A 16,163-nucleotide genomic window follows, 5' to 3' on the forward strand; every position below is an offset into this window, starting at 1 on the left:
TTACATGCCCCTGGTGATTTACCAAAGCCTGAAACTCATACAAAGATAATGTGCATGGTTTTTGCTAAAAGTGGACTATCTACTGTTACATGACTGATCTGGATATACTGAAATATACAACATGCTCTGTAGATCTGTAGTTACACTGCAGAAGGGCTTCATTGCTCTTGAGAGCAAACTATACTTACCTTCATGGTCCACTTGACAGATAGCGTTACCTTAGGTTATATTGCACGGCTTTAATATTAATTAGATGTTGGTAAACAAGCCCGCCTACCATTCATGCAGCCTATCTGTTTAACTGTGTGATGAAGCACTACTGAGAGGTAGTAAGAGGTCAAGGGTGAGAGGTCAAGGGTAAGCGTTGCCTTCAATTTGTTAGGTCGTGACCAACAGCGCAAATGAAAATCGATTAATTTTGGTTCTTTTTCTTTTCTCAGAAAGGTACTTCCTGAGGTGCGTCTGTGGCTAAATGCTGGTTAACTGCAATTGCTAGATACTGTTTTAGAAGGCTGAGCTGGCTGGTTTTCTGACACTAGCCCCGTACTTTGTTTTTACTCTTTTCACTTAAATCACACACACACACACACACGCACAGACACAGACACACCCACGAACACACACACACACACCTAACACACACACACCTAACACACACACACACACACACACACTAACACACACACACACACACACACACACACACACACACACACACACACACACACGCACCAAGGAAGTACAGTGATGTTTTTTTTCTTTCACTTTTCACTGTGGCTGGTGTTGGTCTGCTCTTTGAGAGGTCCGGTCAGTGTGGCCTTCCACACCAGGAGAGCAGAGGCCGCAGACAGCGAGAAGAAGAGGAGGTAGGCGATGGCGAAGCCCACCCAGTCCACCAACCCCCCCGACAGCGCACTGAAGCTCAGCTTCCCCAGAACCTCCAGCGTGGCCAGGAAACTGTAGTGGGTGGCCTTTAAAAGAGGGGTGGAGACAGGAGGAAAGGTGGCGGTGGGGGGTTGCAAGGGGGAGACCAGAGGAGGAAGGGGTTCACAGGGGCAAGAAGACAAAAAATAACAACGGTTTAAAAAAAAAAAAGTAAGATTCTAGCCATAAGAGTCAAAAGGTTATGTCTAGGTAAAGTAATGTCAATAATGTTACATATACTGCCTGCCAAGATAGAATAGTTATCCTGACACATTTGACTGTAATTACAACTAACAAAAAAACACTTATTTTTATAGCTGAGGCAGAATGTTGCCTTTTTCCCCCTGCTGAAAATAGCAATTATATTTTACAACTTAAACCAGGTCCAGAGTATCCACCTCTCAGCTCCAGTAATGGGTTAATGGCGGGCTGAGGCTGAGGCTCAGGAGAAGAACAGACTAAGATAAAGGGGGGAACATTTTCGGGGCCGGGCACGGAAACCACTCAGTGCGCCATTTCGATAACGAGAAAAAGCATTGGATTTGAAACATACATCCAGAGGAGAGCATTTCCCAGGGTGTCCAGATTACACCGAAATACCAGGAATTCACGATTTCATCTGCGCCCTCTGTATTGTGGAGGGAAGGGAAGCATACTAAAAGGGTCCGTAATGCGATACATTTTCCAAAATACGTGTGTTAAGAACAAGACTCCGGGTAGCGACCCATTAGAATTTTGCCTTTTCCCCCCCTCTCTGTGCTATAGTACATTGTTAACAGGGCACTTTGTGGGATCTTTTTGGATGACTAGGCAGCAGAGCCCTTTTATTCCCCCCCTCCCCTCAGCTCTGCCCCCCCCACCCCTTTCCCCCAAATGTGCAGCTTACACCATGTTTTACAGTGGGGCAGGCTGGCTGCGGAGGGTTCCTGAGACATGAACCCACCACCCAGTGTTCCTATGGCGAGGAGCAAGGTGGGGGTGCGGGTTGGGAACCCAATCTGGGTCTATGGCGAGCATGCGACTGGAGTTAAGTGAAGTACTTTTATTCCAGCAAACTTGTTTAATGTATACTGTTTCTCCCTCCTGGGCCCTTACCAAACACTCAGGGTATCGGTTTCACTGTCACTCGATATGACCTTAAAAAAACCACACAGGCTTGCTGCGCCACTATGTGTGTCATTTAAAAAAAAAGGACACCCTTGGGTTCTCATTGTGATCCCTTCGCTAATAGTTATTATGATTATTCCTGTGTCGTTTCGGGTTTTTATAAAAATAGCGTGCACACCAAGGAGCTGGGTGTGATTTTTTTAAATATATATTTTAAGTGATAATAATTCATCACCTTTATAGCTGATTGAGTGATGTTGGGGAACGGCAAATGATCACCTCCAGGCAGTGATGCCCCAGTTTAAATGGGACAAAAGAAGTTGTCTAAGACGAGCAACAACAAAAAAAAAAAAGAGCAAGAATGATAGGGAGGGAGAGAGAAAGAGAGAACAGTGAAAGGCGACGAGTGATTGAGAGAATGGAGAGATTGAATGAGAGAGAGAGAGAGGGGGGGAAAGAAAGAGCAAGAGAGAAAGACAGAGAGAGAGAGAGAGAGAGAGAAAAAAAAGAACTAAAGCTCTACTTGATCCAGTGAACAAAGTCACAGCTGACTGATGTTATGCAGTGCTGTCAACCTGTATGCTGGGAGCGCAGGATGTGATCTAATCCTATACAGAGAGACCATCACAGAGGAATGGGGGTGTGTGTGTGTGAGTGTGTGAGTGTGTGAATGTGTGTGTGTGTGTGTGTGTGTGTGTGTGTGTGGGGGGGGGGGGGGGGCGCTCTAATACTGCTGCTTAATACTTTTCCTTTTTGTAAGGTGAGGAGTGTCCATTTCAAAGTATTACATAATGCCACCTGCTACCTATACATAGGCTACATATAAACAATCCAGCACACCTCTTTTCTTGTATCTGACATGAATTGGGTGGTTGGGTTACAATTGAGCTACTGTACTTTGGGTGTTACAATTGAGCCACTGTACATTGGTTGGACAAGGTTGCATTGCATTTAATGGACTGCCCATCTTTTTGGGCGTTTCGGAAAAGTTAGAGGCTCGTAGCTAAACTAGCGGGTGCTGGTACAATGCTAGCTATGTCAGTGTTATTTAGTTCCCACCTCCCTATGAAATCCATCCCTCCACCACACTGCATTGCATTGTATACTGTATGGATAACAGTGTGTCCTTCTGTGTTTTCCGCGTGTGTGTATTTCTATTTGTGGATGTAAGTCAGAGTGTGTGTGTGTGTGTGTGTGTGTGTGTGTATGTACAGTGCATTCAGACACCTTCACATTTTGTTATGTTGCAGCCTTATGCTAAAACAGGATTTGACATTTTTTTGCAAATGTATTAAAAAGGAAAAGCTAAACTATCACAATGACATAAGTATTCAGTCACTTTACTCAGTACTTAGTTGAAGCACCTTTGGCAGTGATTACAGCTTTGAGTCTTCTAGGGCATGTCATGACAAGCTTTGCACATCTGGATTTGGGGGATTTGAGATGGGGTCCGTCGATGGATAGCCATGTTGGATTGGGTTCAAGTCAAGGACTGGCTGGGCCACTGTCCCTGATCCACTCCTGCATTGTCTTATGGTCACTGCTGAGGTCTGGACCAGAGTCTTATGGTCACTGCTGAGGTCCTGAACACTCTGGACCAGAGAGGGTATCTCTGTACTCTGTACATTCAGCTTTCGCTCAACCCTATCCAGTCGCCCCCTCCCTGGTGCTAAAAAAAACACTCCCACAGCATCATGCGGTCACCACCATACTTCACCGTTGCCATGGTATCGGGCAGGTGATGAGCGGTGTCTAGTTCCTCCAGCCATGGCATCTGGGTTTCATCCGACCAGAAAATCTCGTTTCTCACAGTCTGAGAGTCCTTTAGTAGGGTGACCAGACGTCCTCTTTTACCCGGACATGTCCTCTTTTCGAGACCCAAAAAATGCGTCTAGCAGGGATTCCAAAATCTTCCGGGATTTTGCCTCGTCGGATATTTGTGTTTCTCTGGGTCTTTCACAAACTAGTTATTACGTCCTTACAAGTTTTGGAAAGGGTATCTCCCTTACGTTCCAACTTCTTGCGCGAGCTCTGACTGTAGAGAGAACTGTCATTGGTCGACCGCCTTCCCAGTGTTGCCAGATATGATAATTATCCTCCAAATACAATCATTTTGAGTCTTTGATACGAAACGCCATTTCCAATCTGGCAACACTGAGCACCTTGCCGCCTCCACTAGTTGCATCGTTTACAATAGTACATGACATCTGCAAGTGAAAAAGATGTAAAAACTTCGTCGCGGGGGAGGGGGCGGGGTCATCTGCATGTGAAAAAGATGTCCTCTTTTTCACAAACTCAAATCTGGTCACCCTACCTTTAGGCCCTTTTTTTTGCATCTCCAAGCAAGCATTTTCTTTCTGTGTCTTTCACTTTCCATCTGGCCACTCTGCTTTAAAGCCCAAATCGAAGGAGTGTTGCAGTGGTGGTTTGTCCTTCTGGAAGTTTCTCCCATCCCTGGAGCTCAGCTCAAACGACCATCGGGTTCTTGGTCACCACTCTTACTGAAACCCTTCTCCCACGATTGCTCAGTTTGGCCAAGCGGCCAGCTCTAGGAAAAGGTTGTTCCAAACTTCTTCCATTTAAGAGTCATGGAGGCTACTGTGCTCTTGGAAACCTTTAATGCAGCAGAAATGATTTTGTAGCTTTCCCTAGATCTGTGCCTTGACACAATCCTGTCTCTGAGCTCTGCCGGCAGTTCCCTTGACCTCATGGCTTGGTTTGTGCTCTGATATGCATTGTCAGCTGTGAGACCTAACTGTCTATAGACAGGTCAAGTCCAATCATTTGAATTTACCACAGGTGGACTCCAATCAAGGTGTACAAACATCTTAAAGATGATCAAGAGAAATGGGAAGCACCTGAGCTAAATTTCAAGCATCATAGCAAATGGTCGAATACTATTAATAAATATTTATGTATTGAGTGTATAGTGACAAGGGAAAACATTTATTTAAAGAATTTTAGCATAAAGCTGCAACTTAACAAAAAGTTAAGGGGTTTGTATACTCTCCGACTGCACTGTATGTGTATCTGTGTATCTGTAAATGTGTGTGTAAGTAAGAGTGTTTGCATGTGTGGATGTAAATAAGAGAGAGTGTGTGTGTGTGTGTGTGTGTGTGTGTGTGTGTGTGTGTGTGTGTTTGTGTGTGTGTGTGTATCTGTAAATGTGTATGTAAGTAAGATTGTGTGCATGTGTGGATGTAAGTAAGAGTGTGTGAGTGAGTGTGTGTGTGTGTGTATCGGTAAATGTGTGTGTAAGTAAGATTGTGTGCATGTGTGTATCGGTAAATGTGTGTGTAAGTAAGATTGTGTGCATGTGTGGATGTAAGTACGAGTGTGTGAGTAAGTGTGTGTGTGTATTTGTAAATGTGTGTGTAAGTAAGATTGTGTGCATGTAAGTAAGAGTGTGTGAGTGAGTGTGTATGTGTATCTGTAAATGTGTATGTGTGTGTGTGTGTGTGTGTGTGTGTGTGTGTATCTGTAAATGTGTATGTGTGTGTGTGTGTATTTTTGTAAATGTGAACATGTGTGTGTGTGTGTGTGTGTGTGTGTGTGTGTATTTCTGTAAATGTGAATATGTGTGTGTGTGTGTGTCTGTCAGTGGTAGCTGCTTCATACCTGGATGCTCTCCTCTGCCCGCTGGGTGCAGTGCATCATGATGGTGAAGGTGAGGGTGGTGATGAGGCCCCCCAGGAAATGCTGAGCACTGAGACTCAACACCGACATGCCTGCAGAGACGACAACCATCACAACAATTCACCACCAACAACCGCAAACACAACAAACCAATGGCTATAAAATTACACTTGCTGCCAAAAAAAAGGAATCTTTTCCTCTTGCATTCACAGCTGGAAGGTACCAGACAAACATGCCGTCTCTCCTGAGCGCTAGATACGTCTGAGCTACACGAGAACCAGCGTCAACATCAGCTCTCGGCTGCGACCTGCTCCTGACCCGGGGTTGTGTCTTCTGGCAGCCAGGAGAGACTGCACTGGCACTCATGGGGGAGAGGGGGGGAGCGAGACAGTCAGAGAGAGAGAGAGAGATAGAGAGAGAGAGAGAGAGAGCGAGAGAGACAGACAGAGTGAGAGAGAGAGAGCGCAGGAAAAGGACAGAGCAAGCCACCGAGCAGGGGCACGTGGGTGCGGCCTCCAGTCTGTAGAGGTGCGCTGTTGGCCAAGATGGGAGTGGGTTGGGGTGTGGTGGTGCAGGAGCTGGAGAAGAACTTCACTATTGATGCCATCGACCAACACCCTTCCTTACCCCCACTGAATGAGGGGGCCAAGAACTCTGCCATCGTTGCCGCGTTCTGCATGACTCCGCGACAGCCCCCCAAAACCACCCCCACCCCGATGCTGATGCTGTGCGTCTTCCGCATCAAGCCGCGCTGAATAATTCACTGGAAATGTTTAGTTCTGCCTAACAAGACTTCTCCATTACTTATCCAAGAACCACAGAAAGCCAAATCGTCTCCTCGCTGCTGAGGGTGGTGTCTCATGTAATATTGAACTATTTGGGCAGAACTTCGCCTTCTTATGGGGAGGATAGAAGAAGTGTGCTGCAACTAGGGGGTTTTAGGGGGGGGTAGAAATGGGGTAGGTGTAGGGGTTGGGGGGTGTGTGGCCTCCCACACACGCTGACAGAAACACCACAGAAGACGATCAACCTCCATGGGTGAAAAATGCAAAAAGAAGAAAATGCACCAAAGTACGAGTAGCTACAATTGCATGAGTTCCTTTCCGATTTCCATCCCTTTATTTTCATCAAATAAACATCTCAAGAGTTGGCGAGGGAGAGCCGAAGCAGCTGGAGCCAGGCGCTTTATCAAACAGCATCCCGACAGTGAGAATAACACACTGAGGCTGGGCCACCAACTCATCACACGTGTCTACACCATCCAGCTGAACTGTCGAACAAGTATGCAAGACGGCACTTGAACACGGCAGCCTGCTCCGCAGACACGTGAACATAGAACGCAGGTCTAATGCAGCCACTGCGGACGCTGATGAAAGACGATGATGAGCTCCATACTGTGTTCCCACCATTGACATTGAGCGGAGGGAAAGAGCTGAACATTGGAACATACAGCCAGCAACTTCTGAGAAATCCCATTCCTCCATGTGTGCTTAACACTTCCTTACGTTCAGATATAGTCAACAGAGTTGAATACTTAAGAAAATATCAAGCACCTACTGCATCAATGATTGACAGAATTGTGGTCCATATTTCATTACCGGGTAAAAGACTGGGCGTGGGGTACTCTAGCTGGGCTTGTAAATATTTTAAGTTATTAGCCTGTATGGCTACGAGAAAGAAAGAAAAAAAAAGAATAAAAAAAAACCTTGAAACACACAAAATAAGGAGAACTGGTTTAAACTATATGTTCTGCTTTTGATCGTCATCTGTATCAATGGAGGTGAGATGATGATGAGGTTTGAGCTGATTACAAAACAAAGCTTACAGTATGGGAAAAAAAAACTCTACTTGCATGGGGGATGCATATGATAGTGCTTACATGGACAGTGAAGTCAATCATTTGAATGAATATGTATTTGTAAATGTGTGATTGTATGTATGAATGCACGTGTGTATGCAGTCTTTACTCCATGTGTGTGTCTATCGTGCTAAGTACTACAAGTACTGTACAACAGTTTATGTGTACGTATCTATCTGTGAGAGAGAGAGTGTGTGAGTGAGTGTGTGTGTGCGTGTGTGTGTGTGTACAGTGGGGAAAATAAGTATTTGAACCCCTGCCGATTTCGCAAGTTTGGCCACTTGCAAAGAAATGTGTGATCTATAATTGTAATGGTAGGTGTATTTTAACAGTGAGAAATAGAATATCAACAAACAAATCCAGAAAACTGCATTTTATAACATTTATGACTTTATTTGTATTTGATGCAGAAAATAAGTATTTGAACCCCCAAGCAAACAGCAAGAATTCTGGCTCCCAATGACCAGTTATGTGCCCAAGAAGCACACAGATTAGTCCTCATTAGCCCTAACAAATTACACCTGATCTCAACTGGTGACGTGTATAAAAGAAACCTGTCCAAAGAATCATACTTCACACCTTCAACCTCACCACCATGGGCAAGACCAAAAAGTTGACCAAAGAAGTCAGAGATAAGATTGTAGACCTGCACAAGGCTGGAATGGGTTACAAAACCATCGGCAAGCAGCTTGGTGAGAAGCAGACAACTATTGGTGCGATTATTCGTAAATGGAAGCAACACCAAACAACTGTCCATCGCTCTAGGTCTGGGGCTCTATGCAAGATATCCCCTCGTGCGGTATCGGTGATCATCCGAAAGGTGCAGAATAACCCCAGAACTACACAGGGGGAGCTTGTGAATGATCTCAAGGCAGCTGGGACCACAGTCACCAAGAAAACCATTGGTAACACACTACGCCATAATGGTTTGAAGTACTGCAGCACTCGCAAGGTCCCTCTGCTCAAGGAAGCACATGTACAGGGCCGTCTGAAGTTTGCCAATGAACACTTGAATGATTCTAAGGAGGATTGGGAGACAGGATGTGGTCAGATGAGACCAAAATCAAGCTCTTTGGCATCAACTCGACTTGCCACGTTTGGAGGGGGATTCTCTGCCAAGGGTACAGGACGACTCCACTGCATCGAGGGGACTATGGATGGGGCCATGTAATGTGGAATATTGGGCTTGAACCTCATTCCCTCATTCCCTCCCATTGAAAACGCAACCTTAAGGATTTGGAGAGGATCTGCAAAGAGGAGTGGACCAAAATCCCTCCTGAGATGTGTGTAAACCTGGTGACCAACTACAAGAAAAGTCTGACGTCTGTGCTTGCCAACAAGGGTTATTCCACCAAGTACTAAGTCATGTTTTGCTAGGGGTTCAAATACTTATTTTCTGCATCAAATGCAAATTAAGTCATAAATGTTATAAAATGCAGTTTTTGGGGATTTTTTTGTTGATATTCTGTTTCCCACTGTTAAAATATACCTACTTTTACAATTATAGATCACACATTTCTTTGCAAGTGGCCAAACTTGCGAAATCGGCAGGGGTTCAAATACTTATTTTCCCCACTGTATATGTGAGTTACATGTTACTCACCCTTCATGAGTAGGGAGGGCTCCAGCACGGTCAGCAGGGAGCTCTGCAGGATCATGCCCACTGTCCTCATCACAAACACGCGCCTCATCAGCAGTCCGATGCTACAGAGGGCAGAACACAGAGCCAACATCAGCCCAGACACCAGACACCAGACAACACCCTACCGTGTGCTTACGGTTCCACTAGTCTAGCTCCGGGGCCAATGATGGTTAACTACTTGGGCAGCATACTGTCATTTCTATGTGACCCTTTTAGTCCCAGATGACGTACATGAAAGCCACCTGATTCATTTATCGATCATTCAGGTTTTGGCCACTCCGTGGATAGAGGCTAGTATCCATCCACTGCTATGGCATTGAGTTCAGCAGTGTTCAGATACAGACCAGGCCTTCACACAGCATGGGATTGGATGAAAATAAAGAATTCAAATAGTGTGAATAAAAAAGTGAAAAATAAAGCTACGCTAGTTTACTGTGCATCGCATCGATATAACTGCTGTGTGATAGTGAGAAGAGAGACACAAAGTGATATTGTTATATACTGCCCTACTATCGGTTATCTAACACTGATGGACTCCCACAAACAAGCACTAACACAAAGCAAAGCACACAGACACACTGGACACAAACGCTGTGGATTCTCTCTCCCTCCTAGACACGCTAATTGATTCCCCATTAGCGGTTTAAAAGAGCATCCTGGTGTGCCCGGTTCACGGGGTAATCAATAACCTGACAAGATCCCCAGTGACGGGCCTGATTAGACAGAGGCTAATTAGCGTCCATCAGACGTCTCACTCTCAGCCAGTCAGTCCGTCATTCGGAGCCATTATCTCCCAATCACCCACAGATTAGCCCGCTGCCAATCAGAGCACTCCGAGCAGCCCGTCAATCAAACTGCACTGGGCTGGAGGGATAGAGAGGGGCAAGAGAGGGGCAAGAGAGTGACCGCCTCGGGCGCTTTGGCGGGCTGTGTCAGTGAAATTCATATTCCCCCCTGAACCCTCCACTAAATTGTACTAATTGATAACATGGGCGGTTTTAACAACTTCCGACGTGAGTGGACGGTGTGTGTGTGTTTGTGTGTGTTTGTGTGTGTGTGTGTGTGTGTGTGTGTGTGTGTGTGTGTGTATGTTGGCTGTGTGTGTGCTAGCTGTGTCTGGGCGCCCATAAAGTCTTGACCTGTGGTGATATATGAGAGATGGAGGAATCCTCCGAGGAGTTGCCTCGGCCTCTTGCTTACAGCAAACTCCAGTCTGGCACAGCAGTCAAGGCAGGCCGAGGGACTTTCTGCCTGCCTGATCTAAAGAACACAATCGGTCATAGACAGAGGGCAGAGAGAGGGGTAGTGACATAGAGAGAGAGAGAGAGAGAGAGAGAGAGAGAGAGAGAGAGAGAGAAAGGGGTCATGAATAATGTAAAAAAATGTGTGTTGGGCAGAAAGGGGGAAGGAAAGAAAAGAAAATTCTATCAAATGATGCTTCCATCTCCATTCTGACCTTTTTGTCAGCGTAGATGGGCGAAGGATCCATCAGAACAGCCAGTGCTGGCAGTCTGCTCGGCCGCACGAGAGAAAGCCAATCTGCCGTCATTCTCATGCAAACTAACTCTAGTTTCCCCCTAGATCTTTATTTTTTTTAGTTCCTTCTTTCCCTCTAGTCTTCTCAATGACACTCTTTCATATTTCCCTCCCTTTCAAACGGCAGCGTAGAGAGAGAGAGAGAACGAGTGAGCAAGAGGGAGAGAAGGGGGGGACAGAATGAGAGAGAGAGAAAGGGGGAGAGAGAGAGAGAGAGGAGAAAAAGAGAGAGAGAGAGAGAGAGAGAGAGAAGGAGAGCTGAAAACGGGCGAATCTTGCCGGCTCGGCTCCCGAGATAAGATTTACGCTCTCAGATTGCTGATGCAGATCTGTGTAAGGGGGTCAGTTTTTGGCCACTCAAGCGTTGCAGATGGGACCGGGATAAGTGTCCAAATTAGCTTTTAGCAGCCCTGCGCGGACAACGGGAGGAAACCCTATCTGTGGGAAGCCAGGCCTCAGGCAGGAGCGGTTCGGGGCTCAATGCATACAGTGTCGGCCGAATGCAGCCCTGCGTGTGAAACTTAGCATTCCTTCTGCAGTCAGTCAGAGTATCTTTTTAAGAGACAGACAGAGAGAGAGACAGAGAGAGAGAGAGAGAGAGAGAAAGAAGAAAAAGCTAAAGAAAAAAATAAGTGCACACTTTCAGACACACTTCCTCTTTCACCATCACTTTGTCCAAAGAAAGGCCTCTTCTTTTAGTGGCTAATATCTCAATGGTTTGGTTACACAGGGAGAAACTTTCTGTGCTGGTTGAGGAAGACTGTAGTTTTCACATGAGCCGGATGTGAGGAATAGTCACAGTCTGAAGAGTTTCAGAGCTGCTGTGTATGGCAATTGTCAAAAAAGAGATTTGTCCAGAGAAACGGCATAAAGAAAAAGTTATTTATAGGCCGCATTACATCAGCTCGGAGCAAAAACGATAACATGATCGTGGACAGGTGCAGGGTCTTATGCAACGTGTTAAGTGAGAGTGAGAACTTGGCTTTTTCCTTCCCTGTTGAACTGGTAAAGAACACCTGCCCTCTGGTATAACTTACCAAAAAACAAAGACATAAATAGGCTAGACTACTATAAAGGAAAGGGGGGAAATATGAATATAATGTTTCTTACGTGTATCCTATAAAAGAATCAAACACGCAGAATGACTACGATTTGAAATGTAAATGAAATGTATATATAATATAGAAACATCTCTATCAAGTATCAGTTAGTAATCTACAAATGTACATAAATCTCCTCAAAAGCTACACTACAATACATGTACATGCACAAAAAATAACTCCCTGTGGTTGTGAAATGAAACCCAGTGTAAGCAAAACAACAGGTCTAGTGGATATTATCAAGATGACGTTCCATGGCGTTCCTGTGCTGTCCATGGTTTTTGAGGGAGAAATAGTGGGTCTCTCTGGTCTCCACGGAAACCCCGGCGCTCTCTGCCTGCCCAGGAAATGAGTGCCACAGCCCACCATCACCTCACACCTCACCTGGAGAGAGTGGCGGCTCTCACACAGGGCTGTGTTTACTTCCATTACTCAAACCATCCCTGGGGGGGGGGGGGGGGGCAGCAAGGTTGGGGGGGATGGGGGGGGCAGTGAGAAAATTCAGAGGAGTGGAGGGTTGGTTGGAGAAGGACGGGAAGCCAAGAGAGTGTGTGTGTGTGTGCGTGTGTGAGCGTGTGTGTGTGCGTGTGTGAGTGTTTGTGTGGGGGAGAGAAAGATGGAAAGTGAGAAACCAGGAAAAGACTGAAATAAGTAGCGATATGCCCTGTCCTTCACTTGACCAAAACGTCCCCAAAGGGCTGCACAGATATACAGACCAAGGGAAAGTGAGACTGTGTGTGTCTCTGTGTGTGTGTGTGTGTGTGTGTGTGTGTGTGTGTGTGCTGTGTATGCATATGTGTGTGGGGGAGAAAGACAGAACGTGACAAACAAGAAAAAAAAATACCAAAGAAGAAATACCAGAATGTGATGCATCTAACCCTTCACCTGACCAAATCTTCCCTGAGGTACTCCTCCCTATTCTTGGTGAAAGTAAAGAAGATGGCAGAAACCCTATATTCATTCATTACTTCCCCGACAGTACCTCTAGGAGTACCCCAGGTACTCCAGAAGAGTTAGGGTCTCGGTCACGTGTGCAGAGAGGGTCTGTGCTAACTGTGGCAGTCCAACGTCCCTAGGGCCGTTACCTGTGCTGTGAGAGCAGTGGGCCGTTACCTGTGCTGTGAGAGCAGGAGGCCGTTACCTGTGCTGTGAGAGCAGTAGGCCGTTACCTGTGCTGTGAGAGCAGTAGGCCGTTACCTGTGCTGTGAGAGCAGTAGGCCGTTACCTGTGCTGTGAGAGCAGTAGGCCGTTACCTGTGCTGTGAGAGCAGTAGGCCGTTACCTGTGCTGTGAGAGCAGGAGGCCGTTACCTGTGCTGTGAGAGCAGTGGGCCGTTACCTGTGCTGTGAGAGCAGTGGGCCGTTACCTGTGCTGTGAGAGCAGGAGGCCGTTACCTGTGCTGTGAGAGCAGGAGGCCGTTACCTGTGCTGTGAGAGCAGTAGGCCGTTACCTGTGCTGTGAGAGCAGTGGGCCGTTACCTGTGCTGTGAGAGCAGGAGGCCGTTACCTGTGCTGTGAGAGCAGTAGGCCGTTACCTGTGCTGTGAGAGCAGTGGGCCGTTACCTGTGCTGTGAGAGCAGGAGGCCGTTACCTGTGCTGTGAGAGCAGGAGGCCGTTACCTGTGCTGTGAGAGCAGTAGGCCGGCGATGGACGAGCCGGCGATGGAGAAGCCCATGGCGATGATGCCGTTCCAGAAGCCCAGCTCACGCGAGGTCATGTGATGGTCGAGCAGGAAGAGGGGGAACATGCTGATGGCTCCCTGCTCACCTGTGGGGAGATTAGATTACATTCCAGATCATATCATATATATCATATCAGATTTAGCGCTCAACTCCTAGACGTGCACCCCAATTCCAGCCACTGAACTTGGGGTGATGGCTGGACTGTAGTGGCCTCTCTTCATCTTCCTTAGAAGCTTGGTTTGGGGGACATCTTTTTCTACAAAGCATCTGGGTGGTGTGATGCAATTTCCATTTTCTTCTTATGGACCAAATGGTACTCAATTGGACAACAACACACTTTCTGGGAGTCTTTTCCTCACTGAACTAACTGAATCACCTTGTGTCTCTCGTCTTTATTCCCTTATTATTTCACAGCCTGGCTGGCCCTTAGACCGAGTGATTATTATATCCAGAGGGGGGTCTCTTCTTTAACCACTCATAGGTAGTACCTAATTACGATCAGTTGTAGTCAAATAAGTCACGCCTCTGTATTATTTTGGAATAGTGTATTCGCCTTAATCTGGAACTCAAATACACAGGGCTCTGAATACTTATGCAAGTACTATATTTAAGTTTTTAATTAATTCATTTATTTTTAATGTTAGCAGACAAATAACTTATATACTAGATATATACTAGAGTATACATGTCTGCAGTAATAATACTGATTGGGAAAATGTATGTAAGTATCATTTGTAATTGTGAAAATTGTGACCTCGGTGACCTTGGTAAACATAACATTCAGGGTGGGAGTGTTACAGCTGCGGAGAGCAGTGTTAGCAGGTCTTGTTACGACTGCCAGGACTTAACCCCCTATCCTCCCTTCAGAGTGAACATGTGAAATAATTGGTAGGCAGCAATGTCTGTCATCTCAGATGTTTCAAGACTGGTTGATGAATAAATGAATGAATGAATGAATGAATGGATGAATGAATGGATGAATGAATGAATGGATGAATGAATGAATGATTGAATGAATGCAGAATTTCACATAGGAGGGATGTAAATAGTGCTATGGAATGCTGTCTGTTGGGGAGGTGATCAAAGCTCAGCAGAGTTCCATGAAGAGCTTTCTTTCTTCTATTTCTTTCAGTGATGGCTATCAGAATGTAGAGATAATTTGGCTCATGGATTATAATAAATGATCCTTTGCGGCAGCTTTAATAGCATCAAATGGTCCTAAGGGAAATGAGTTGAGCACAGACATACACACTTATTTCAGGTGTATGTGAGTCTTTGAGGTGTGCTTGTAGTTTTTCAAGTGTAAGAGTGAGCACAGTCCATGTAACTATAATTCTCATGATAAGAGTGTTTAAACAATATTCAAACCTCCCCACATTCTTTCTGATAAAGTGTCATGACTCAAAAAAAATAAAGAATAAATAAAAATACAGATTTCAATATAAAAAATATATTTTCAAATCCTAGACAGTTTCCCCCCTTCTGCTCTCGGTGACATCACAGGGGCTCTGAGACAGCAGGCTGCTGTGCTGCCTCTGTGTCGCTGTGTGGCGTCGACTGAAGGGGAGACTCAGTAGACTGGCGCGGTGTATTATTTAGAGTGGCTGTCATTATTTATGGAGCCTGACTTCAGTAAAGACGGGGAGACAGCAGACTGACTGACAGCTCTGAGACTGCTGTCAAAACTAGAGAGAGAGAGAGAGAAAAAAAAGAAGAAAAACAGTCGACTTATCTCGGGTGCGACAGGAAAAAAAACACAACAGAAACAGAAAATCAAATCAAAAAAAGAGGGGGAGAGAGTTATCAGACACATCTGAGGGAAAAAGAACCCGCCGTTAACGCTAAAAATGCCACGTGTTCCGACAACTCGGTGACAACGCTCCCCCCCCCCCCCCCCTTACTTTCTCAGTGATCAACTCTGACAGCTGAACTAAAATGTGAGGAAAGCATGAAAGCCCCAAGAACACTGCGACTGTAGTGCCACATTCCTCACGTTCAGCAAATCTATCTCTTTTTCCGCTTTCCCTGACATCAGCCAAGTGTGGCAATTACTGCAGACCTCCACTTCACAAAAGGACGCCACAGCTTTCCCCGTCACCTTCATCCTTCAGAATTCAAACAGCTAAACGCGAAAAAGAACAAAACTCGAGAGCAGTGCCGGGTGGTTAAACCCTGCTTAGACTCGCAGTAAGCCTGACTGAGGCGGTTGCGTCTGTCGGCATGCGCGGAGCTCGGAGGGGCCCGGCGCAGCGTCTTTTGCTGCGCCTGCAACAGTGTTTCCAACTGTTGTGTGATGGAGCTTCCGAACGACGCGCTGTGATAGCGAACTCAAGGAAGCCACTGAAGCAGTCTGTGTTTTCCGGCGCTTCAGTTTTTCGCAGTCTTAGTGTTTCTGTTTTTTTTGTGCCGCGCTGCTTCAAAGTCATTTTTTTCTGAAAGTATGGCAGAAAACAAACAAGGAGGCTGATTATTCAGTGCTATAAATAATCAGTGGAGCAACAATTGTCCATTTCTGTAGGGATTTCATTAAACAGCCAGAAATACACAGACTGGCAGGGGGTGGGGTAGGGTTGCTTGCTGTGTTTGATAGGGAGAGCAAGAAAGAGAGAGAGAGAGAGAGAGAGAAAGAGAAAGAGAGAGAGGGTAGTGTGTGTACTGTGAACATATAGTAAAATGGCCT

The 16,163-nt window shown here is 45.9% G+C and overlaps 1 protein-coding gene across 2 annotated transcripts in view; it reads right to left on the reverse strand.

Annotated features, from left to right (window-relative positions):
• Positions 1-701: 701 nt before the first annotated feature.
• Positions 702-16,163, reverse strand: part of mfsd3 (major facilitator superfamily domain containing 3) — a 22,647-nt gene continuing 7,185 nt past the window's right edge. For both annotated transcript variants that reach the window (XM_031570253.2, XM_042708213.1), the window contains exons 3-6: positions 13,421-13,568; positions 9,129-9,229; positions 5,650-5,759; positions 702-971 (exon numbers count right to left, since the gene is read on the reverse strand). In XM_031570253.2, the coding sequence (XP_031426113.1) occupies positions 762-971; positions 5,650-5,759; positions 9,129-9,229; positions 13,421-13,568 (569 nt within the window). In that variant the 3' untranslated portion in view covers positions 702-761. The remainder of the gene's footprint in view (positions 972-5,649; positions 5,760-9,128; positions 9,230-13,420; positions 13,569-16,163) is intronic.

Source organism: Clupea harengus, chromosome 7 (genome assembly GCF_900700415.2).
Source record: "Clupea harengus chromosome 7, Ch_v2.0.2, whole genome shotgun sequence".
Lineage (NCBI taxonomy): Eukaryota > Metazoa > Chordata > Actinopteri > Clupeiformes > Clupeidae > Clupea > Clupea harengus.